This window comes from Eschscholzia californica, unplaced genomic scaffold (assembly GCF_041429995.1).
Source record: "Eschscholzia californica isolate CP2 unplaced genomic scaffold, dmEscCali1.0.p SCAF_4, whole genome shotgun sequence".
Taxonomy (NCBI): domain Eukaryota; kingdom Viridiplantae; phylum Streptophyta; class Magnoliopsida; order Ranunculales; family Papaveraceae; genus Eschscholzia; species Eschscholzia californica.
In genome coordinates, this window is record NW_028238461.1 from 37890346 (window position 1) to 37914692 (window position 24347).

Below are 24347 nucleotides of genomic sequence, written 5' to 3' on the forward strand. Positions count from 1 at the left end.
GTGCTTCTGTATTTGGATTCCAATTATTATGAAGTGCCACGTCAAGCTAAGATTGATGCAGGGCCGTGCCTGACAATTTAGGGGCCCAGTGCGAAATTTTGATTGGGAGTGCTTTGAACGAACTCACATTGTTCTACATGTGAGATAATAACTACCCATTTTTGAGTAATTTATGTCATAAAATTATAAATCAAATGGAGTAATGACGCTGCTACAAATCAGTCAAACATTTCTCCAACCAATTTATTTTTTATTTGAATAAGTTTTTATCTTTATAGTAGTATTATTTAGAATTTGAGGAAAAGAAATTAATTTCTAGGATAAAGTCTGAAGGCAAGGATTTTATTACGCTCCCGTCAAAAGAAATCTATGAAATCGATTTTTTGTCATTAAAAAAACACAATATTTTTATGAACTTATTAGATGTTAGTATTTAGAAAGACATTGTAAAGATTAAGCTTCTCACATTTACCATGAGATGTCTAAAGTTATGATTAGATTATTATGTTAGGACAACATATAAAATTATATGCAAAGAAGATAAATTTGATAAGAGAGAAAAGAATTGAGAAAGAAGAGAGAGAGAGAGAGAGAGATCAAGAGTGAGGTTTAGCCCTAAGGTTTTAAAATTTAGAAAAAAAAAAAATTATTATGCAACCAGTCGGGCTCGAACTCAAGACCTCCCACTTACTAAATCTACACAACTAAGTGCCTAACCAACTGAGCTACATTGCTTTTCTATTTTGAGTCTTTCATCTTGGGCTTTAGTATCATCAATAACAGTAAAAGAACTTCCAAAAGTAGGCCCCTTGTGGTGGGGGGCCCTGTGCGGGCGCACGGCCCGCACCCCCCACCACACGGCCCTGGATTGATGTATCCGAAGTGGGAACTACGGATTGCTTTCAAATTCGTTGACGATCAACTTTATGACAACACCAACTTGAGGGCAAGTTGTTCCGCAGCGGGGGAGTATGATGGCGGCCATCCCCTTAATGGGCCTTTCGGCCAAGAGATTAGTGGGCCTAACGGCCAGGTTATTATATTTGCTCAGTTTCTAGATTTTAGTATTTAGGGTTTCCATGTTTAGAGTCCAAGCAATCAAGGAAAGTGTCCTTAGTACTTATCTTCTTTCTTTATTCGAGTCTATCTAGGAAAGTACAATCTCTATATAAGAGAAGTCTAGTCTGTCTTTGTTAATCAGATCAGAGAATATTATCAACCAAGTTTATTATTATTCAAGTTATTAATCAACTTTATTGTTTATCGTTATTTTATCAATTTTATTTCGTTAGTTTAGTTTATTAACAATGGTGGATTCCATTACTTTTACGCTTCCGCAACAATCTACATCATATAGTCTATACAACTCACAAGTTAGTTGTGGTCAAGTAGGTTTAAAACGTGACTTTAGAATATATCGGTCACCCGGGTGCATGTCATAGCAAAATGTTTGGATAATTTACAACTTGTTCAAAGTAAAAGTACCCGACAAATTCTAAGTTTGCAACTTGACTTGTTGACTCACTTTAATATATGAACAGTTTAGATCATAATCGAACTTTAAATATCTTTATCTTTAAACGAAAGTGAATCTGTAAATCACAAACTAAGTCAAATTCTTTTATAGTTGTAGCATTCACAAAATAATTTAGCAAAATTTTAGGGTGCTTCAATATTTTGTGTTTTGTTTCCCAGAACGGTGACAAAAAGACTAGAAAAGGAACACAGATCCCAAACCCACAAGAAACGTTAAGGTAGCCTACCAATGAAATAATGCCATTGTGTAAAGGTTTCCAAAAAACAATGGCATGTGTAAATCTCTCAACAAAACTACAAAAATAAATAGGAAATTTAGAAAGTAGAAATCACATGAGTCCCATAAAACAGATGAAGATCTTGAATAGAAAAATTATTTTATTACTAATCTTGATCTGAAAAGGTTCACATTTTTTATTCATTTAAAATTGCATCTTCATTGCTTCAAAGGCAATCCATACATAAATAACACTAATCATGTTCATGAATAAAAATAATACTATATCACAATATATGTCATTACATTTTAAGAGTGTGAGAGTGAGAGAGGGGGAAAATGGAGAGGTAGATAGTAGAGTCGGTGAGAGAGACAAAAGGGCCCATCATTTTAAAGAGGGGGGTGGGGGTTGGGAGTGGGAATATGAGTGATGGGGTCCCTTACCCTTAATAAAAAGCAGTTTTTTCCCTTTCACTACATGTGGAAGAAGATAGTTTGGTAGGTAGATACCATTAGTGGCTGAACCATGATGCACTCAAAACCTCTCTACATTCAAACTACATCCAAAATTACTCAACATAGAATAGTATTACTAGGGAACTACTAGCTATTTCCCATAGACAATTATAGCTTATAAAGTTTACAATTAGTTTAATTTACAAATTACATGAGCAGTTGTTGATTTCAGATTTAGTTTGAAATTGTATCTGAACAAAACTTTTTATAAATTTAAATACACTTCGAATTGGTTGATTAGCTTGACTAAAATGTTATACTAGATCATTAACAAACTGAGTGCCAATGAGGACAAATGACATCTACGAGAGTTAATTGGTCGTTAAGTTCTAGCACGGGAAAAATCAAAGATTAGGGACATGAGGACATGGTGGATTCTTTGCGGCACCCTAAAAATCTCAAGAGAATAAAGAAAATATATGGGTAAGAAAACGACTTTCTTTCCCATTAGAAAGAAAAGAGATTTTTTACCTCAAAGTCAAATTTTAGGTGTTTGATAAGAAGGTGAGAAAAAGAAAGTCTTTAGACAAAGGTGTTTGAATTCATACTGAGAAACAAACTATTTATGTCTTAGTTGGATTATTTATGTCCTAGTCATATTATTTATGTCTTAGTTGGATTATTTATGTCCTAGTCATATTATTTATTTGTGCGTCTTGAAAATCATCTCTAGACCATTTAGGATTAGGCAGAGAGTTGTGATTCGCATAGCAAATGCGAATTATAGGTCCCTGTACAATGTTGGATTGGTGTAGAGATGAATTCTGAGACGCACAAACGTCTCGGTATATGTACCGTCACGATATTCGTGCACCACTAAGAAGGAATTAATCTCGATGTTCTATATCGAAGGTGTTAGTCAAAATGAATCTACCGCGGTGGACACCTAGTATATATATAAAGACTAATGTTAATTTCTACCTAATGTTATTTTTTAACTATTTTTCTAAAACGAGTAGGCCCTCTGTGTTTTCTTAACTTCTTTATATTATTCGGATGTGCATAAGACTATTTATCTATATTGGTTACAACCAACACAAGTCGTATATCAATAGTAGTTGAGTCGGCTTATAATGTGACGGTATAGAGATAATTCGCTTGGATGACACATCAAGATTTTTAGACGCTTACAACTTATTATACTAAAAGTATCCCCACAAAGAATTTTTTCTGGGTACGCCACTGGTGGGAACCAAGAACATGACGACAATAAAAAAACTTAGGGATCAAAGTAATTACCCAATACCTAATTAATACTATTTTTTTTTTTTTAATTTAAACACCCACTTCATAGAAAGTAATTACCCAAGACATATAAGCTAACATAATGAAATCCCGAAAATACAACCTGATGTCGTCGTATTGAACAATTTCCACATTGAACAAGAAAAAAACAAAGAAAATCAAATAAAATAAAGGAAAAAAATTTTGTTTATAAAGAAGACGGTAAATAAAGGAATAACTCGATTGATAATGTGCATACTACTTCTCTAATTTTGACTATGGACAGAGGAAAATCAAAAGAAACTCATTGTTAACTATATCAATATAGTCAGTGAAGGAAAAACCCAAAGAAATTTGCCTATAAAAAAAACAAGAACCCATTAGTAAGAACTCATTGGTGCCTACTACTTCACCTAATTTGAATCCGGATTGATCAAGACCATATTATATAATTCAACAAGGACCATCTTAGTTTCAAACATCATCATAAGCAGTATTTTCATCAAACCATAAAACAGTTCAGCAATGATTGAAAAATTCAGCAATGACCTTCAATCGAAAAAATTCAAACTGGAATACCTAAACCCAAACCAACCAGCAATATTCCCAGCTTTATAAATTTCAATCCTAACTTATTGGCACACTTAATAGACTTTGTTTGAAAAAAGTTGGTGGGCAAAAAAAGAGGTTGAGGGGGATGAAGTTTGAGTAGTGGGAGAGGGATTGACGTGGGAGGTGAAGAGTTTGGTATAATTTTAATTAAATGTAAAGAAGTTATGAAGGGAAACAATGAACATGAATGAAGAATATACGAACCAGATTAAAAAGTGAGAGTACATGAATGAAGAATAGACGGCTCAGATTAAAAGATAAGACATTTCTTGGTCATATGTATGCGTGGCTGTCCAGTCATCATCTAGGAGTATGTGGCAATCTAGTCATAATCTAGGGACATTTATTTTGTCCTAGTCACAAGTATCTGTTTTGTATAATAGATTAGGTCTTTAACCAATATATAAATGTTGAGCATTTAAGGGGTGCCTTTAGAATTTAAGCGGACGCCTTTAGAATTTAAGCAGACGCCTTTAGACAAATGTTTATTTAGTTTTTATTTATTAATAGGTCATTTAACCAATATAGATGTTACCCATTTAAGGGGTGCCTTTAGAATTTCAGTTTATTTATTAATTGCACAGAGATGAACAGAGAGAGTTATGGTAGAAAAGAAATAGAGAGAAAGTTATGGGAGGAGAGAGTTATGGGAGGAGGGAGAGTGTGAGAAATCAACTTTCCCATCTAAAAGGTGGGAAAAAAATTAGACCATTTGCACACTTTTTTTTCTTAGAAAATCGATTTTCTTACCCAAATTGGTCAACCAAACAACGGAAAACTGATTTTCCTGGGGAAACGACTTTCTTACTCACATTTTCACATGTATCAAACGGACCCTAAGATCCGTTTAATACGTGAGAAATGATGGAAAAGAAAGTCATTATTCCTCTGGTGGGACAGAAAGATAATTTTTTCGATAGAAAATTAAACTTTTAACTGTTTGATAGAATTGTAGGAAAATAAAGGTTGCCCATAAAAAGTAATGTATAAGTTGGATTTTGAATGGGTGCTTTTATAAACTAATATGTAAAATGGACTTCTTAGGGGTGGCTTCAGAATTTCGAAAGGTTGTTTCTTCTAGGGGTGGGAAAACGGTCCGGGAACCCGGGACCAGGCCCGATCCGCCCAGACCGTTGCGACCCGCAGACCATCTGCAACCCGAGTCGGGCATACCCGGCCCGATGGCTCGGCCTATAGGGTCGGGACTCGGATAGGCCTTTAAATTTGAGTCCCGGCCCGATATTCCAGCCCGCTACCGCGTCTATCCGTCCGCGTCTACCCGCCCGCTATCCGAGTTCGATAGTGAGCCTGATACCCGATTAAACGAATCGCCCGACTACCCTACTCGCTACCCAACTTAGGATCCGCGTGAAATAGTTTAGATCCAACGACTGAGATGGGGTGCCTCTTCCAATTAGATCTCAGTCGTTGGATCTAAACAACTTGATCCTCATCTATTATAAAAACCCTCTCCCAACAGAAAAACCTAAAATTAACCTAATCACTCTCTCTCCGCCTCTCTCTCTATCCGTATCTCTTTCTCTAACGAGTTACCTCTACGGTTCTACTAGTAACCTCCATCATCTATGAGACTATGCTTCCATTTGTAATCCAGAAAAGGTGAAAGATGATGTTGGGTATTTATGTATACGCAGATGATCAAACGATCAAATGACGCGGTTAAGCCTTTCAACTCATCTATAAGACTATGATTTCAGTAGTTAGTTTGTTTTTTTGTTTTGATTTTTAAGGTTGTATAATAGATCTTGACTCATCTTAGAATTTAGTTAAAAATATTTGTAGTTAGTTTTTTTATCTTTAAGTAATGATGATATGTAGATTTGTTATTACTGGAAAATGGTCCAAAAAGCTTTAGTGATTTTGTTTATTATTTTTCTTTGATCTAGGTTTTACAGTAATGTTGTAATTTTGTTATTTTCTTTATGTGTTCTTGTTTGATCAAACCAAACATTTGAGATGGTTAGGGTTTTTACTTTTGTTATTTTCTTTATATATTATTTTGTTATTACTGGAACAGAGCCATGAATGTTTGTTTTTGTAAGAAGCTTGATTTCTAATATTTGAAAGTCTTAAGGAAAAGATGAAGAGGGTTAGAGCTTGTTTAGGATTTTTGTACTTTTTTAATCAATGGGATTTGAAACATTGTTGAAACTTTCTCTCTCTCCTTATTAATCAAGCTCAAATGATAATTAAATTGTCTTATTATGATATTTTCTTGGAGAGACAAATGTTCTTTCTTTTTCTTGTTGTTATTCGATGTTTGAAAGTGAAGGAATGGCTAAAAAAACGATTTAAAATAAATTATTAATGAAATTTTTAGTTAATTATTATTCTATTTTTTCTCAAAATAACCCGAGCCCGTCCGAATCGAGTCTGATGGAACCCGCTCGGACAGGCGGGCTCGGACGGGCTACGGGCTCTGATATGTTGACTTTTGTCCGGCCCGATCCGCCCGACACCTAGCCTTGTGCTAGGTATACTCGTGCCCGATCCGCCCGAGTCCGGTTATATATTGCCCGAGCCCGTTCGAACCCGCCCGATTCCCACCCCTAGTTTCTTCTCATTTATTCTCTTCCCCAAATCTCATCTTCACCATTTGAGAGAAAACATATTACCAGAGGCCGAATAAATCAACCTTGATTAAACTGAATGGAAAAATTTTAATGAATGGAGAAATCACTTGGAATCATTCAAAAACTTTAATCAACTCGTATGATGTAGATGGTGATTCTGTTATGTGTGATTTTGACGTAGATAGGGAAATTTCTCTCTCTACATGTTCTATTTTTCATCGATCAATTAGTAATGGGGTTAATGTTTATGTGTGATTATGATGTAGATAGTGATTGATATCACGACAATCTGGTGTCGACCATGCCGGATAAATCAAAGAGTTGAATGGAAATGGATTGAAATAAGGAAGGCATGCATCTTGATTGAGAGATTGAAAGATGGGACGGATGAGAGAGGAAGACCAGAGATTCATCTGACATGGTTCGCACCAGGTTGTTGTGAAATCTCATTCCCTATGGAGCAACGATTACTTATTGATTCGTGAAATATGTGAAGTAACCACACAAGAACACATTCCCATTTTCAATTACTGCTAAGTAATCAAGAAGTAATAGCATGTAACAAATCGGAAAGGCATATATCTCTCTCAATCTTGAAGATGGGTTAATAACAAATTAGTTCTTGATTCTTCAACTGCAATCAGAGATTGAAAGAGGGATTGAAGAAATCAGAGATTGTGACAGAAACTGAGTTAGAGAGAGAAAAACAGGGGAGGAGGAAGAGTGTGTTTTCTGAGTGTGGGAAAACCACTTTCCCATGTTTTTAGTGGCAAATTTTGTGTACCTCTTGATGCAGCCCGGAATAGTGACCAAGTGGGCCTAACGGCCACGAGAGGGAAGCCCACTTGATTAGCCCTTTAGATTAGGTATTTTATATATATATTTTAGAAGTTATCTCTTTATTTCCATGTTTATCAGATTAGGTATCTTAGCAAACAAGACATTAGTATTTAGGTTTTATTTCTTTCCAAGTTCGAGTATATTTTAGGTTTGTCTAAAACCTATAAAAGGGAGTCTATTATGTTTGTTTATATTCATTCAGTTATTATCAAAGAAAATCGTCTTGTTTGCATCTTTTATGTTAGTTATTCTAGTTTTCTTAGTTGTTAATCGTAATTATTCCTTATAATCCATTGTGCTACATCACCTCTTTTCTATCTTTTTTTTACCACGAGAAATCGACTTTCTCACTCTATTAGCCTTATCAAACAACGCAAATTTCACTTTCTTACGAAAACGACTTTCTCACCCCTATTTTTTTCATGTAACAAACTGACCCTTAGTCAATTAAATTTGGCTTAAGGGGCATATTTATTTTTAGCCTAAAAATTCACTTAATTATTTTTAAGTCCCTAATGTTCATCATCTTGTTAGAGACCTCAATCAAGCAGTTGACTTTTTTGCCAAGATGCGGCTAATGGGGTTATGGAGCTGCATCCTTTAGATTTGCCAAATGATCTTGCTCAAATCATAAAGGATGATAAAAATAGGAAAATCAGACTTAGAAAATATTAGAGTAGAGTTGTTTTTGGTGCTTTTTAGCTTGTTGTTCTTGGGGTCAAAAAAAATTTGCATTTAGTCATTTGAGGTTCCTGGTTTAAAAATGAATACCCCTTTATTTTTTTTATTTTTTTTTGTTGAACTAGCATTGCATTAATTAATGAAAAACGTTATTACAGTATTTATTGACTAAAATACAAGGAACATTCTGCCACTTTTTACTCGCATTCCTTTTCCTCGCCCATCTCGCTAATTTTTCTGCGTTTGAGTTGAGTTCTCTCCTTGTGTGATTGAATTGGACCGCATCGAATTATTTTCTGATTTCTTGAATTCTCCTGATGTGGATTAGAGATTGCCAGTGTACTGTATGATGCTTGTTGTGAATGTGATTGATGATACTGATGTTGTCGCTTGCTAATAATTATAGATTTATGATTCTTTTCTTTCTCCCATTCTAAGCCAAATAAGATTGCCATAGCTTCACTTTCTTCACTATTTCTGGCTCGCCCGAATTTCACCTGTGCTTCCATAAATTTTGATTCTGCATTGTGAGCAATTAAACTTATTTCCATATTGGATGTTACATTCATAAATGATGCATCAACATTAATTTTAATAAAATTATTGGCCGGAGGCTACCATTTATCATTGGTTTTTTGTTTGTTTTTCTCATGTTTTTTGTTAGTTCTCGGAAAATTTTCTACCATTTTGATGATCTTTTGAAATTCATTGATTTTGTGTTGAAAACAGTGGTCACATCGTACTTTCCATAAGATCCATAGAATACTCGAGAAGTGCATATTAACTTTGGTATATAAAAGTTCAGCATTATTTTCCCACGAGAAGATCGAATCTGTGATGGAGGTAATATTCTCAGATATGATATTGAAGTTGAACCATATATTTTTAGAAAGAGCACAATGTAACAGCGCATGTTCAACGGATTTAGTGACACTGCAATTCGGCCAAGTAGTAGTGTTGCCAATGTATTTTCCAATTCTCTCTCTAACCGGGAGAGCTTTGGTGCAAATTTTCCAGATGAAGATCTTGATGCGCGGAATAGTCGGAAGCGACCAGATGAACTTCCAGTTCTGATTGCTGGGATTCTGGTTGATATTAATACTTAAGTGTTGTTACATCGAAGCTACTGTGAATTTACCTGACTTGGTTAACTTCCATTTGAGCTGATCTTTTCCTTCACTGTTCACCGAAATGGCTCTGATAAGATTCTGTGTATTCATATCAAAATTAGTGTTGATGGCTTCATTGCTCCACTCATTATTCGTGATAAGTTGAGCCACCTTGGTTAGATTGGAGTTGTTGTTGTTCGGTATCAGACCATTGATCTCAGGTATCCAGTTATCTGACCAGATGTTAATATCATTTCCGGAGTGTACTTCCCAAGTGGATAGGTCTTCAATGAAGTTGTAATGTTTTCTGATCGTTTTCCAGGTCCAAGAGTGATGCTACTTAGCTGGGCCTGGGATATCGGTATGCGGGAAGTATTTAGCTTTGAGAAGTTTAGCCCACAGAGCTTCTGGATTAGTTTTGAGTCTCCAGGCCATTGTAGAAAGTAAGCGGCGTTGTCGAGCTCCGACAAATGGATCCCTAGTCCACCACGGTTCTTCGGCAAACAAATATATGACCAAACTTTGGTGCATATACCTTTCGACTTACCCCACCAGAAATTTCGTTGGACGGACTTGATGCGTTTACTGATTCCTTTAGGAATCGCAAAACATTGCATCTGGTATCGAGGTACGGCTGCAGCTATGACCGAGATGACCACAGTGCGACCAGCTTGGGATAAAAACGAGTGATTCCATTTATTCAGCTTATTCGTGATTTGATCGAGAATGTCCTTGAAAATCTTTGTTTTTTGAGCTCCGATGAAGAGTTGTGCTCCAAGATATTTTTCCGACGTGGAGACGTATTTGACTTTAAGCGCGCGCATAATGAGGCGTTTGAATTTGGGGTGCGAATTCTTGGAGTAGAAAATATTGGACTTAGTATAGTTTATCATCTGTCCCGAGGTCTCACAGAAGTCCTGGAGAATCTTTTTGAGGTTGTGGATGTTGTCAATAGTATTCTTGCCAAAGATGATGCAGTCGTCAGCAAAAAGGAGGTGGGAAATCTCAAGACCCAAGTGAGTAGTCGGAAAACCCAGAAATATGTCTTGCCTATTATTAGAGATTAGCTTCTGACTAAGTCCTTCCATAGCAAGAGTGAAGAGGAATGGCGAAAGTGGGTCTCCTTGTCTAATACCTCTGGTTGGGTAGAAAGCATTTCCCGGTCGACCATTAATGAGCATAGACATTGAGGACGTAGAGATACAAGCATGGATCATTTTAATCCAATGGTCGGCATAGCCTAAACTGTTCATGATGTCCATCAGAAACTTTCATTCAATTCTGTCGAAAGCTTTGGACGTGTCTAATTTGAGACCAAAATATCCACTAGCACCTTTCATCTTTTTGAATGAGTGGATGATATCCTGTCCCATGATAATGTTGTGAGTTATCTGTCTTCTTGGGACATAGGCTGCTTGGAAAGGGGATATAATAGGGATTAAAGTATTTTTGAATTTATCTGCCAACAACTTGGTGATGATCTTATAGGTGGTGTTTAAAAGGCTAATTGGACGGTAGTCTGCGGGGGTTTGGGGTGTTGGAGTTTTGGGAATAAGGCATATGTGGGTGTGGTTTATATCAGGAGGGAGGTAGGCAGTTTTAAAGAAATTCTGAACCAGGTCATAGATATATGAGTTGATCGTTTCCCAGTTCGACTGAAAAAAGAAAGGCGGTAACCATCTGGGCCCAGGGCTGCCTCCTTTTTTGGACTCTTAATAGCCCAGTCTATTTCATCTTTGCTTGGGATAGCCAGAAGGTCTAGATTCTGGTTATGGGTGATGGTAGGGCTAAAAAAGTTAGGGGTGTTGGGATCTTCTCTAGGGTTGATCGTGGTGCTGATGTTGAGAAGATGGGCAGTGAAAGTATCCTGTATGTCTTTAATATCTTCCTTCCAATCACCATTATGATCCTTGATAGCGCTGATCTTGTTCGTTCTATTACGTTGAATTGCTTGAGAGTGAAAGTACTTAGTATTTTTATCCCCCAGAGTAATAAAGTTGTTTCTCGATTTTTCCTTCCATAATCTTTTTTGCTGGTTGTAGAGCTCTTCCAACTTCAGAATTAGGCGATTGTACTCCTCTCTGAAGTTACTATATTGAAGGTTCTTTGCGATCCGCTTAATGTTATTCTCAATGTTACCAAAGACCTTTTTGTTCTAATAAGTGACCTTTTGGTGAGCTTCTTTAGATCCTGCTGGATATTGTTCGGGTCTTGATTGTTTTTTATGTGATTCCACGAGTCTGCAATATAGTTGAAGCATTATGGGTGACTCATCCATGTTCTGATGAACTTGAAAGGTTTAGGACTCAGTTGACTAGGATCTTGGTTATCCAGTATGATAGGCAGATGATCCGACCCAACTACTTCTAGGTGAGTGACTCCGGATGATTGAAATTGCTGAAGCCAAGGAAGGTTAGCCATTGCTCGGTCTAGTCTTTCTGGGATCAGGTTTTCTCCGAATTGTTTGTTACCCCAGGTGTAAGGGTTGCCTTGGTATCCCATATCCAAAAGTCCTAGGTCGTTAATAATCTCCGTAATCCTAGGAATGTGGGAATTGGACCCATTAGATCCACCACTTTTCTCCATGGGGTCAAGAATGCAATTTAGATCCCCTATCACTATCCAAGGGTTGTCTTTATCAAAATTGAGCCCACTCAGAGTTCTCCAAGGTTTGAGTTTGTTTTTGTTGTATGGGAACCCGTAGAAGCCAATGATCATAATGGGATTAGGATACTTGTCATTTTTCAGCTTCGCATGAATAATGTTGTTGTCAGAGTACTTAATCTTGATGTCTAAATGATGCGTAAAAGGCCAGACCACCTGCTCTGTTGATAGGCTCCACATAGTGACTAGCATAGTTTTTGTTAATGGGAATATTCTTGTTCATATTATGGGATCGATTTTTTGTTTCCGACAGGAATATGATGTCCGGTTGATTTTTCATGATGAGATTAAGGATGTGTTTTTTTTTTAGGAAAGAGGAGGCTCCCCTCACATTTCAGCTTAAAATCGATGGGTATCCATAGTGGGGGTGTTGTTATTCATCCAGAGGAGGGAGGCGGGTCTAAAAAAAGCGGGCCTAAGGTCAATAGGCCCAAACTATAAAGGCACACCTAAAAAACACTAACAGAAGAAATAACAAAGGCTAAAAAAAAAAAGACAGATAGCAAGAGCTCAAAATCTTAACCATAGAGAAGAACATAGACTGGAAATTAAACAACACTCAACATGAACAACACAAAACCAGCAACTAATATTGATTATAAGATACCTTCTACCTTACTAGTTAACAGCTAACAAAATGCAGAGAAGACTGTTCAAGAACAGGCCTAACTCTGAATAACCACTATCTCCAACTATCTTATACTAATCAGAGATAGACTAACAGCATTACTATGCATAGATATGTACATCAGAAACAACACTACTATGCATAAATACTCTACAAACTACAGAGTATGACTATAAGCAGGACTGTGCATCAGAAACACACAAACACTAAAGAAACAAACTAAACATCAGACAATTTCACAAAATATGACAAAGACTAACAACACTACTATGCATAGATATGTACATCACCAACTTGAAAATATATAATTTTCTATCTGATGAATCAGGCTAAACACTATGAGACTAGCATTTAGAACTACACAACAGACAAACAGTAACTAGGACAAAAATCAAACTAGTGATAGGCTGAAGATAATAATAGAAATATTAATGGTTAAAGAGAAATTAGAGGAGTATTACTTCCCTGATTTAGCTTATCGTTGGTTGATGTTAGGGTTTTCTTCTTGCTGCTGCTAGTTCCACGATAGGTTCTAAAACTATGCAGTCTTGCTAGAGGGAGAGTTAAAATTGTTGTGCTTAGAGATTTTTCTGTCTGCTCCACTCCTAGCAGTCTAGATGATCTGTTCTTGCGAATAAAAATTTGGGAATTCAAATGACTTTGTGCTATAAAGATTGAATCCAAAGAGTTGAGTAGATTGGGGTTGGTTTTGTTGGATTGAAACGAGTAGGTTCAGTCGATCTGGTAATTTGGAGTTTTATCTACTTGATTCAGTTGCTAGATTTAGATTTGGGAGTGATTTAGGTTAAAATTAGGGCAAGCGGTAGAAAGGAATGAGGGGAAATCGCGAGATTTTCTCTCTCCAAAAAAAGACCTCTCCTCGAAAAGTCCACTTGTATGGCTAAAAAACGAATACCAAAACAAGGTTAAACCTAATACCCCTTTATTAATTTGTAATAAAGATTGAGACTTCTAGTTTTTTGGATTGGTGGTGAAAAAAAACCCTAGATTTGTTTGTTCATATTGTTAGTTGTCTTCAGTCTGGTATCATTTAAGCTTAAAAGAGTTTCTCTTCTCTTACAAGTAAGTAGGCGTGGCCGCGTGGGTAGTCATTCTGCCAAGGTTCTTAAAACCAGCTTTCAAAGAGCTATTGTTGTTCCGTAATGGTCCGTCCAAAACCAGAAAATTTATGTCCTTAGAAAATCTTAATTTCACATTTTCCCTTTAAAAATTTCACTTCAGATAATATTCTTATTGCCCCAAATCAGCGGCCTTTCAAGAATCACATGTATGATAGACATATGAAGATAACCATTGAGATAAAAATGGGAGCTACGTTGCGAGATAAAGCACAAACTAGTGTTCTTCGACAAGTTTGCTTGAATATGCTCCACCAACTGCAAACTATCATCTCAGTCTTCTACGGTATGTTCACGGGCGTGGGGGAGGAGGTGCCATAGGTGCGACGGCACCAGACCCCCCTCAAATGGCAACAAGAATCGAAGGATTCATGACCCCTCAAATAACTAATTTTATTTTCTCCCGGTGGTTGATGAGATTGTTAATTCTTGTACTAGACAACTTTAAAAAAAATATTTTACAAGAAACATACGGGAATGCCACTCAATTGTTGAAAGAATGTTCTAAAAGAAACATATCGTAATTGTGGCATTTCAAAGCAACGAACAACAAAGTATTCAAGTAGAAGTTTCTAAATTTACATATTTGTTCAACAAAAAAAACCATTAAGATAATGTTATGGTGTGTTCCGTTACAGGATTTTTAGTGGGGGTTATTCGTTCCGAATTTTTGTGAGATCTTCAATGTTTTTAAGATCTTAAAAGTTTGGCGTTATTGGTTTGGGCCTCTTTTTAAGGACTTTGAAGTTTCGTGTTATTAGTTCAGATCTTTATTTAAGAAATTTAAAGTTTGGCGTTATTGGTTCATATCTTTTTTTAAGAATTTCAAAGTTTAGTGTTATTGGTTCAGACCTTTATTTAAGAACTTTAAAAGAACGCGTTATTCATTTTTTTAGAAAAATCAAGAACTTTTAATCTAATGTCCGACCCAAGATCTTTTGGAGACAAATTTACTCACAATTTGTCAAACTCAAAGTTTCACCTATATAGGTGGATCTTTGGAGTTCTTACTGCCATGGGTGGATATTAAAAATAATGGGTTAAATAACTAAAAAAAAACTCTTTTCTCTATTATAAATAAATAAAAACTCCTACCAAGTCTCAAAAAAACCCTGAAACAGGTAATCTTCTCTTTCTCGGTTGGTAGCCGTTTTCTTCTTCTTCTCGGTTGGTAACTGCTTTCCTCACCTTCTCGGTTTTGAGCTTCTGTAAGTAATTTTTATTTTTGTAGCAAATAAGGTTACCGACTATTCTATGATACCATGTTTCATCATGATGTTTGTGTAGTCGAAGAACATTACCCAGATGACTAGGTAGAATTCAGTAGTAGCCATCTCTATTACTCATTATTCTACAAACTCATAATAAGTAACCATTGTTTGTGAAACTCGGTAGTGACCCTAAAACATGTGTTTGTATGCTAAACCCAGTTTTGATTTCCCAAACAATAATGTCAAGAAACAAGTGTGAAACTCGGTAGTAACCCAAAAACAGGTAGAATTCAGTAGTAGCCACTTCTTTCAATCCATGCATAATCCTTGTAGTTGAGAATAATAAATTCTTCGTTATGTAATTGGGAATTCTTTATTCTTAAAAGTTGGTTGTTGTTATTTATTTTGAGAATTCTTTGGTTACACAGAGATGGATAGTCTATTTATTTTATTAGTACACTAGGCAACGATTGCATAACATATCATTAACATAAGTTCTTACTATCATAGTCTTCCAATTGTAATTTTAGGAAGATAAAGCCGAAATTTGTAAGTTTGTGTAATTTTATGATAAATTCGGAGATAAACTTTTTTGTATTCAATTTGTTGTATTAATTGAATTCACAGACGACAAAAAAAAATACATGAAATAGTCTCAAATTGAAAATAAAGTGTTGCTTCAACTTATTGTTGAAGCCATGAATAACGGTAAATACGGCAAAGACCGTGCCACTTTCAAAAACGTACCATGACCAAGTTATTATTCCGGCTCTAAATGAAAAATGTAACGATAATAAAACAATAGAATATTTCACTTTTTTCTATGGCATCTCGCGTTTGCGCAAGAATAATGAGAGAGATAAATGAGATTTGATATTTTTTCTATGCCGTCTAGTTTTTTACATAAGAGTGAGAGAGAGAATAAAAAAAATTATGTTGTCTTGTATTTACATAAGTGTGAGATAGAGAGAGAGGAACAGAGAATGAAAGAAACAACAAATATTTATATAACTTTTGTTTTGATCTTAACCATTTGTTTGAACGACTTAGATTTATACATTTCTAACAAAAAAAGATCTAGAACTTCAAATTTTTAATAAGAATGGTCCAGAACTTAAAGATCTGGGATTTTTAATGTCTCGAAACATAAAAAGTTTTAACACCTAAAAGATTCTGGACCTTCAAAATTTTAATAAAAAATGTCTCGGAACACAAAAAAAACTTTTGGATCTTTGAAGATCCGGACTTTGAAGATCTATTAAAAAGACCTTAACGAATAACAGGCCCTTAAGTAAGCTTCCTACCAAAAATGGGATTTGGTAGGAATCAAGATTCCTTAGTATTTTGGCTACCAAAAATCTTAGGACTCTTGAATCCTAAGAATTCCTAAATCCAAAATTTGTATTGGAACAAATCACACCTTTGACCTTACCGCCTAAAATCTGCTAGGATTTTGGTTAATAAACCCAAATTGCAGACTTAAAATAAACAAAAAATAAGTATTTCCTTATAAACTGATTTTCAGAAAAAATCTTTTTTCCAGGAGAACTAATTTTTGGAAAAATCGTTTTTTTTTTCGAAAACTCTTATTTCTCGAAAATCGTTTTTTCTCAACAATCGATTTTTACGACAACCGTCTTTTTCCCCGAAACCCATTTTTTCTGAAAATCGCTTTTCCTCCGAAAATCGATTTTTCCTCCAAAACCGTTTTTCCTGAAAGTTGTTTTTTTCTCGAAACCTCTTTATTTCTCGAAAACCGTTTTGTCCCCTAAAATCATTTTTTTACTGAAAGTTGATTTTACCCCAAAAGTGTGTTTTCTCGCAAATCTTTTTTCCCCGAAAACTGTTTTCTAAGGAAAAAATGATTTCGGGAAAAAAAAAAATGATTTTCGTTTCTCAGTAATCGGGGAAAAAGGGTGTTCCAGGAAAAAAATGGTTTTCGGGAAAGAACAATTTCCTTGAAAAAACTTTTGTTTACGAATAAATTTGGAAAAAACAGTTTTTGAAAAAAAAAGTCGAAGAAAATGATATTTGTAAAAAAAACAATTATGAGAAAACAGGTTTTTCGAAAAAGGTTCCTTAGAAAAAAAAAATTTAAAGAAGCGTTTAAAAATACTTAAATAATAATAAATCCTAGATTTCTTATTAGATGGCAAACAAACAAAAAAAATTACTTGGACTCGTGAATCCAAAGGACTCATAAACCTGAAGGACTCATGAATCCACGAATTCATGATTCCTTCATCCAAACACACCATTACTGATTTTCACTTACCATCACGATCATGCAAGCATCATAAGGCATGAAAGAAAAATTCTCTATCGAAGTACTTACGCCTCCTCGATACAACTACAGTCATATAAGTTGTGTTTTGCTCAAACTCTTTAAGAAGATCAACATTTTTCTTTAGTTCATCATCAATCTGCAAAATACTTTGTTCATAAAATGCTAAACCTAAATAGAAAAATGAGATATATTAGCTATTGGAGTAGAGGGGGTTTACACCAACATATCCATATTAGTTGTGTTTTGCTCCAACCCTTTAAGAAGTTCAGCCATTCATATTAATTGCGTCCTGGTGATGAATGAATTTTTTGACGGATTAGATGAATTAACTATTGGAGTAGAGGGTGTTTAAGAAACCATTAGAATTCTGTGAGAGCACTTGTGGGGGGTCTATGGAGGAGAAGTGGTTGGAATTCCATTATATGGGATCGATTATGGAATGTCATTAGTTGCGAGGGCTATGGAATGCATTTCCATCTAACCATTTATGGAGGGTTAATTACAAGGTGTCTATATTCCAATCTAGTTGGCATTTTTTCTCTTTTTTAGTCCCTTGTCCTAGTCACAACCAAGTTATTTTGTTATATACTTGGGTGTAGCCTGTGCTCGTAGGGCAAGGAAATTTCTATATGCATGTTACACAGAATAATGGTCATTTACAGATATTCAAGTAATAAAAATATATTAAAAATAATAAACTATAATTTCTAGAAGATTAATAACGGAGATTATATTGAGTTGTTTAGAGAGAGAAAAGAGGAAAGAGAGAATAACATCGTTTTCTTAAGAGAGAAATATTGTGAAATTTTATAGGGAGTGGGTAGTTAATTTGACTTTTACACCGTTATCTTCTAAAGACTCTTTAAGAAAGAACGGTCGTGATTTACAAATAAGAATTGACCGTCTGAGATTTATAGAATCTAAGTTATGACATGGCAAAAACCTATCAAATTTGTTATATAGATATATATTGGTGTTCGAGGTGTCACTTTCTTGAATAGTGAAAACCAATGAATGAAATTTCAGTTTCATTGGAAATTTCGGTAGATATTGAAATGGAAATGAAGATATTTCAGTCAGTACGAGCGAAAAGTTTCGAAATGGGTTTCCTTGACAAGACATTGTTAATTGAAACTTAGTTAAATTCCGATGTCGATGGAAATTTCAGAAGGCACTGAAATGGAAAAATCTTCGGTCATTTCGACTGGAATATTTTTGTGATTTTATTCTTTGGGACTGAAAACCCTATACTCAAGAAACCGAGACGGGTTTTGGACACTAGGATTTTCTGAAATAATATGCCCGATTAAGTCTGAGAGCCGAATGGACAGGAAGTTTCAAAGCCGGCCGGCTGAACAATAAAAAAATGAAGATAACTTCATAAAGTAAGAATGCCAATTTTACTTCAAACTTAATCTTCTCTTTCACCCCATCTTCAAAATCTGTCATGGATTCAACAAAATCATGGATAGATATAATCCAACTCTCCATGGAAAGTTAGACTCAACCCACACTAAAATCATTAAAAAAAACTGAAATTCCACCAATCCAATCGAATCCAAATGATAACGAGTGAAACTAAAGAAGTGATTATTCCCTAATTACGTCATTTTGAGTGCTTAATCTTAATCTCATGCAGAAGAAAAGATGAAAAATTCGATTTGTTGGGCAAATGGGAGAGAAGAAAGAAAAACCCAAGATGGGAAATCTCCACAAGAGAGAAGAGTGACATAAAATTTGTCAACATCCAATCTTCTTTTACTCTCTAGTTTATCCTTTTATAGGCTAACCGACCCTAGGTTTGGATCCTAGCTCCTCCCTTGATTTGAAACTCAAAGTTCAGCACTTCGTATATTGTGAACCGAATAGATTTTAATCATTCTCATGAATGGAATGTAGTTCAATGCTTCTAAGTACTTTGGAGCAACAAATACATATTTCACTAGATGCTGTCATGATACTTTTCTTTTTTACCTAATTGAAACCATCCATGACCTTGCTTTACTTCATCAGGTATGAAAGGATTACAAATTATATTATTGTACAGGGGCCTCCAAATTGTCAGCCAAGTGACTGCCTCTCACAGAACAGAAGAAACCTAAAACTTATGGTCCAAACTCACACTTCATGAAAGCTAGAGCCACACGAAAAGCTGGTCATAAACTAGGGGCCAAATAAGGTTTATTGCTTTGTCCAAAGAGCCTGACCAGGCTATTCGATGTCGAGAAGGTTCTGATTGACTCAATATAAAGTTGATAGACATTCAGTTTCTGTTCAATGAGGGTTGAAATTGAAACCAATTAGGATGTGACAATTCTCCTTCACCAAGCTTTCCCAGCACTGAGATGTGGAAGCAAAACTGGAGAAAATTCAATTCCTTTCGACATTTAAACGGAGCTATTAGATTTCTAGTAGTAATTCCTAGTCCGGGCCAAAAAAAAGTATGAATAGAGGAAGCAATTCTAAAATTTAAGAATCAGAGCTTACATGAAAATCTTGGGCTATTGATTTACAACATAGAATGTAGAAATATATATGTGCATGCAAAAAAACAAAAACTATTAGGTAAAAAGAATACCAGGTTTCGGTGCCTGTCGTTGTTGAGCAGGCGACGACCCGTGTCCTCCTTCACTGAATATCGTTTTGCTTGCTATCTGCTCCTTCTTTCTTTTCCTCGAAGAACTTAACGAACCTTCAACTACAAGAATGAAGAAGAAAGAATCGGGACGCTGGTGAAAGTATTAGACTGAACTACCGAATGATGAAATAGATGGACTTTGTTGTCCAAAACATTCTTCTTAATTTTGATTAGGAAATCGAGTTATAACAAAGTTTCCGAGTTGTTGATTACTAGCCCCTAGTATAGTGATTCTTCCCTTATGCCTCATATTGGTATGAGTAGATTCCAAGGATGGTCTCGTGGAGAAGAGAGAAGAGATCCTCAGAGCAAATTTTATTGATTAGGTAAGAGGTAAGACCATTTCCAATAATATACTAGGGCATATTGGGTGGACTCAGAGCCTGTCAGAACGGAGAAGGTTGTGGTGCTCTACGACAAGCCCATTCATGTCAAAGAAATAATCTTGTATCATGTCGAACTAAGTCGACTGGGCCTAGATGGTGCCTAAATGAAGCAGAAGATTGAGCTGGAATTGAGAGGGGCGTCGCATCAATTGGACATGAATACGACAAGAATCATAAGAAAATCAATATTTTCAGGTGGCTTTAAAGAAAACAAAGTACAGAGAAATAACAGTAACATAACACATAGTACATACCTTGCCATTCCCAAACCACTTTTGACTCACCCCTTACCAGCTTCGGGTACTGATCCAGACGAGAATCTTCTAGGACCATTTCCTCAACCTTAAAGAAGATGATGCAAATATCAAAACCCCTTATGTTTAAATGAGTAAAGAGTAATAGTAGTTTATTGCTTTCGTTTCGTTTTCTGAACTGCAAGATGAAAACTTGTGAAGATATATGGTCATAGCAACCCGCTTTTGGTTCTTAATATCGTACTTTTGATAAGAAATCATGGAAATATGTAGCACATGAGCTGAATCATCACATGTCGTTTAGGAACACTTCGAAGAGCTATACTCAATTAACTAAAGCACGAAGGTCGAAAACAACCCAAAAGGGATAAATGATTTCCAGAAAGAAGATAATTATTAAAACAATTAATGAAAATAGTTGCATCCTTGTACAAAATGAATACCTTTTTCCACAAATATGGATCCTTTCTTTCCTTTGGCGAGAGTAGATCGTCTCGTAACCAAGAAGCGACCACCCAAGGTTCACCTTCACTGGTAAAAGTCTTCGCCGTCATGGCTTTCTCTTCAAGTATGTCACATATCTATTCGAGTTGGCAGTTGGCACCAATTCTTTAGATTTAAATAACCATAGACGAAAACATAAGAATTAAGATTAAAAAATTCTTGTTCTAATTGATAAAGATCGTAGTCAGGTCCTAAGATTAGGCCAAAAGGCGATAGACAACAGGACTATTCATGCAATATTTATCATCGATCCTAAAGGTTAGCGGAGACAGACAGATGGTTATCGATTCAAGGACGCAATCCTAGCCTTGTGAAGGTAAGAACTAAAAGAAGGGGTAGAGAAAATGCCTCCAGTCATTTTTTAAGTACCAGGTGCTATGACACTGAATAACTCACAACCAAAAGGAGCTCAAAAAAGCTTCAACTAAAGGGTACCTATTAAAGTACTCATACTTCAAGTCTTCAACTAAGCGTATAATCTATATATCAGCAACAGAATTTAAACTCAATGGGTCAAATGACGATCAGATCAAAAGAAGGTGAGATTGGAAAGTAACAGTCTGCTTAAGCAACTTGTTTTATGAAAAAAAAAGTGTTCAAATCAATTCGTCTAAAAGGATAAAACACATAACCTTTCACTTACTTTTAATAATATTTCACATTTTCACTTAAACAAGGTCCATATCCCAGATCTATTAAACAGCAAGAATGGCCAAAGTTCATGCTTACCTGCTGGTAGAGATGTTCTGCTCTATCTGACAAAAGTCGACTCCGATGAATTCTTCGAAGTAACATACTGACAAACATTACAAGTCCTACAAGCTGTAAATCTCATATCAGTCGAATAATTAATATAATAGAGGATGAATGCAATTTTCAACAGGTTGAAGAGGAATACCAAAGCAGAGATTGGAACAATAAAGAACGCATTCTTTAAAACCCATTCTCGTGCGCAGCAAGATAATGGCTTGTATTGTTCAACCAACTGATCCGGACACTTTAATTCTTTAAATCTACAAAAAAATATAAATGGATCATTAATTTGATTATAACCCCCAATGCAGTCATCCAGCCATCAGTTTCAATACTCTGTTGAAGTGAACATTAAGAAAAGTAGTCTACCCAAGTAAACCTTTTCGTGTCTCCAATGAACTTTGAACTGTTTCGATTGCCTTTTGTTTTGTATATGCATATGAGTCATTTTTCATGCCAAACTTTTCTTTCAACTCTTGTTTTTCGAGTTCCTCCAACATTTTTGCCTCCGGAACCTGAAAGCCAAAAACTTATTCCAAGAATATAATATGAACCAAAGATATTTTCTTGTAACTAAGCTACTAATTAGTGCCTGTAACAGGCCCCATTTGTTTTGTCTGAAATTGAAGCATAGAAATGTTAACATACCCAAACGGTTCCAATCCCGTCACACAAAAACCCTACATATGCTTCACAGACTTGAAGCTCTATCCATTTTGACTGCATTGTCATAATCAAAATAGATACCAATTAGGATACATGAAAACATGTCCATAATCTAAACTTACAAATAAATACGTTCAGAATTTAGATTCTTAAAGGACACACAAGTTCTTTAGTTGTCTGATTAATTTCTCCATCTTCAACACATGATCTTCCATGCTTTCTGTAACCACGACGACATTCCAAGTTGCCGTTAACACATTCCCCATTTTTTGGACACGGATCACAAAAATCTGCAACTATATACATTTTTGTTAAAACTCATATACTACATTCAAAAAGTACACAAACTATAAGATTCATTGTATGAGCTAGCGTGTAAGCGAGGAAAATGCATAAATTTTATAATCATCCAAATCTAATGGGAAAAGCTACATGTGTTATCCCCACACAATTCGCTTTGAAAATGCTGAGTTTTCATGTTAATCTGGTGAACTTAAAGTGTATTTATATCCACGACTTCCACAAATTATTCAATGGGGAGGCAAAAAAGTGTGTTCCACAGAATATAAAACCTTGCTATGGTTTTGACTTAATGAGCTGAGCCACATTCCCATGGAAATAAAATGCAATCATAAAATGGAAACTAGCCTATTCCCTCAAGACCCGCCCTATTTCTACATAAATCTAAGGCTATCAAACATCGAACACAACCTAGATTTAAAGTTTGAAGTAGAAGAAGAAGGTGATTCCACTAGAGAAAGTTGGCGCAGGTAACTAATAACAAGAGACTGGTGCAGAAAAACACTGTACCTGCTGTCGGCCTGGCTCGGACTCCGATCAGTCTCGGCCTTCGGCCGGACCGAGACCGAGACCAAGACTACATAGACCTAAATAGAACCTACACAACAAAATGTAAGAGTATAGTTCCAATACTAAGCTGCCTAAACCTAAGGAAGTACTTCAGCTTACCTAAGTGAAGCTGGTTAAAATAGAGCTCACTAGATTCCCTATCATATAGAAATATAGAACTGTTCATATAATCCTATCATCTTTTTTTCTTAGCATTAATCAACATTTCGCTATTCTCGAACGGGAACGGTCAAAACGAATCAAATAACCAAGGCAAATAAAGAGGGAATTCATCAAACCTGATACAGAGTAGTCATGAGATGATCCGTCAGTATCACAGAAGGGTTTTGGTTGGCGATTGATAACAGTGATCATGTAATTGCAGGTAATGGCGACGGAAATTGCTATAGTTATAACTCCAAGTAATCTAATGAAATCTTCTTTGGAAGGAAACAAACCAGGTGATGGCTCCTTGAGTAATCCAAATGGACGAGAAGAATTAGGGTTAGGGTTTGAGTTTATTTGCTTTGATTTTGATCGCTTCTTCGGAGTCGAAGAAGCCATTACTCTTCTGAAGTATATCAAGGTCGGACTTGGCATTTCCGACCTTTGTATAATTGTGTTAGGTTTACTGGCAATGGCAGAGAGTAAGGTCAATCCACACAGACAAGGCAACGGTAGGCCGTAGGCGCCTCCAAGAATTACTATACGCCCCTCCAAAAATTACTATACGCGCCTCCCGAGAGTAGAATGTAGTCAAACCCCAGCAACTGTAGGAAAGCATAGCTTCAGACTGGCTCAGTCCGAAAGCCATGTTGTGGCTCACATAGTTTAATTATTTACAAAATCACAATTTCTAGTCTTGGATTTGCTTCTCCCAACCAGACTAATCTAGTTTTGGGTTTTCTTCCTCAAATGGAAGAATACGGTTTCGAATTTTCTACCCAAACCAGATTCCAAATTCCACCTCTTGGAAAAAGAAAAAAAATAATAGAGAGATGAAGAGATGGCGGTGGAGACGAAGATAAAGAGAAGAAAA

At 35.8% G+C, this 24347-nt stretch overlaps 2 protein-coding genes across 7 annotated transcripts; both read right to left on the bottom strand.

Annotated features, from left to right (window-relative positions):
- Positions 1-11588: 11588 nt before the first annotated feature.
- Positions 11589-12173, bottom strand: LOC147544487 (uncharacterized). Its single transcript, XM_086635718.1, has one exon. It carries the CDS (start codon positions 12171-12173, stop codon positions 11589-11591), a length of 585 nt encoding a protein of 194 aa, XP_086491844.1.
- A 6260-nt stretch (positions 12174-18433) lies between these two features.
- LOC147544488 (Man1-Src1p-carboxy-terminal domain protein) lies at positions 18434-23954 on the bottom strand. 6 transcript variants are annotated; one of them, XM_086636015.1, is made up of 10 exons: positions 23608-23954; positions 22622-22749; positions 22442-22513; positions 22163-22308; positions 21939-22053; positions 21770-21862; positions 20980-21117; positions 20537-20624; positions 19837-19956; positions 18434-18700 (listed from the first exon to the last, which is right to left on the bottom strand). In XM_086636015.1, exons 1-10 carry the CDS (start codon positions 23906-23908, stop codon positions 18537-18539), a joined length of 1365 nt encoding a protein of 454 aa, XP_086492141.1. In that variant the 5' UTR covers positions 23909-23954; the 3' UTR covers positions 18434-18536. The 6 variants fall into 6 exon arrangements, with proteins under 6 accessions (XP_086492141.1, XP_086492143.1, XP_086492147.1 ...); XM_086636017.1 differs by lacking the exon at positions 18434-18700 and adding an exon at positions 19220-19598; XM_086636021.1 differs by lacking the exon at positions 18434-18700 and adding an exon at positions 19220-19617.
- Positions 23955-24347: the final 393 nt, after the last annotated feature.

Bases quoted from the DNA above. Each gene is read 5' to 3' on its own strand.
- LOC147544487 (XM_086635718.1), bottom strand. From the start codon at position 12,173: ATGTGGAGCCTATCAACAGAGCAGGTGGTCTGGCCTTTTACGCATCAT.
- LOC147544488 (XM_086636015.1), bottom strand. From the start codon at position 23,908: ATGCCAAGTCCGACCTTGATATACTTCAGAAGAGTAATGGCTTCTTCG. The intron at 22,514-22,621 runs GTGTGTCCTTTA...ATGACAATGCAG, and splicing joins ATCAGACAACTAAAGAACTT to TCAAAATGGATAGAGCTTCA. The intron at 22,054-22,162 runs GTAGACTACTTT...ATTTTTTTGTAG, and splicing joins ACACGAAAAGGTTTACTTGG to ATTTAAAGAATTAAAGTGTC.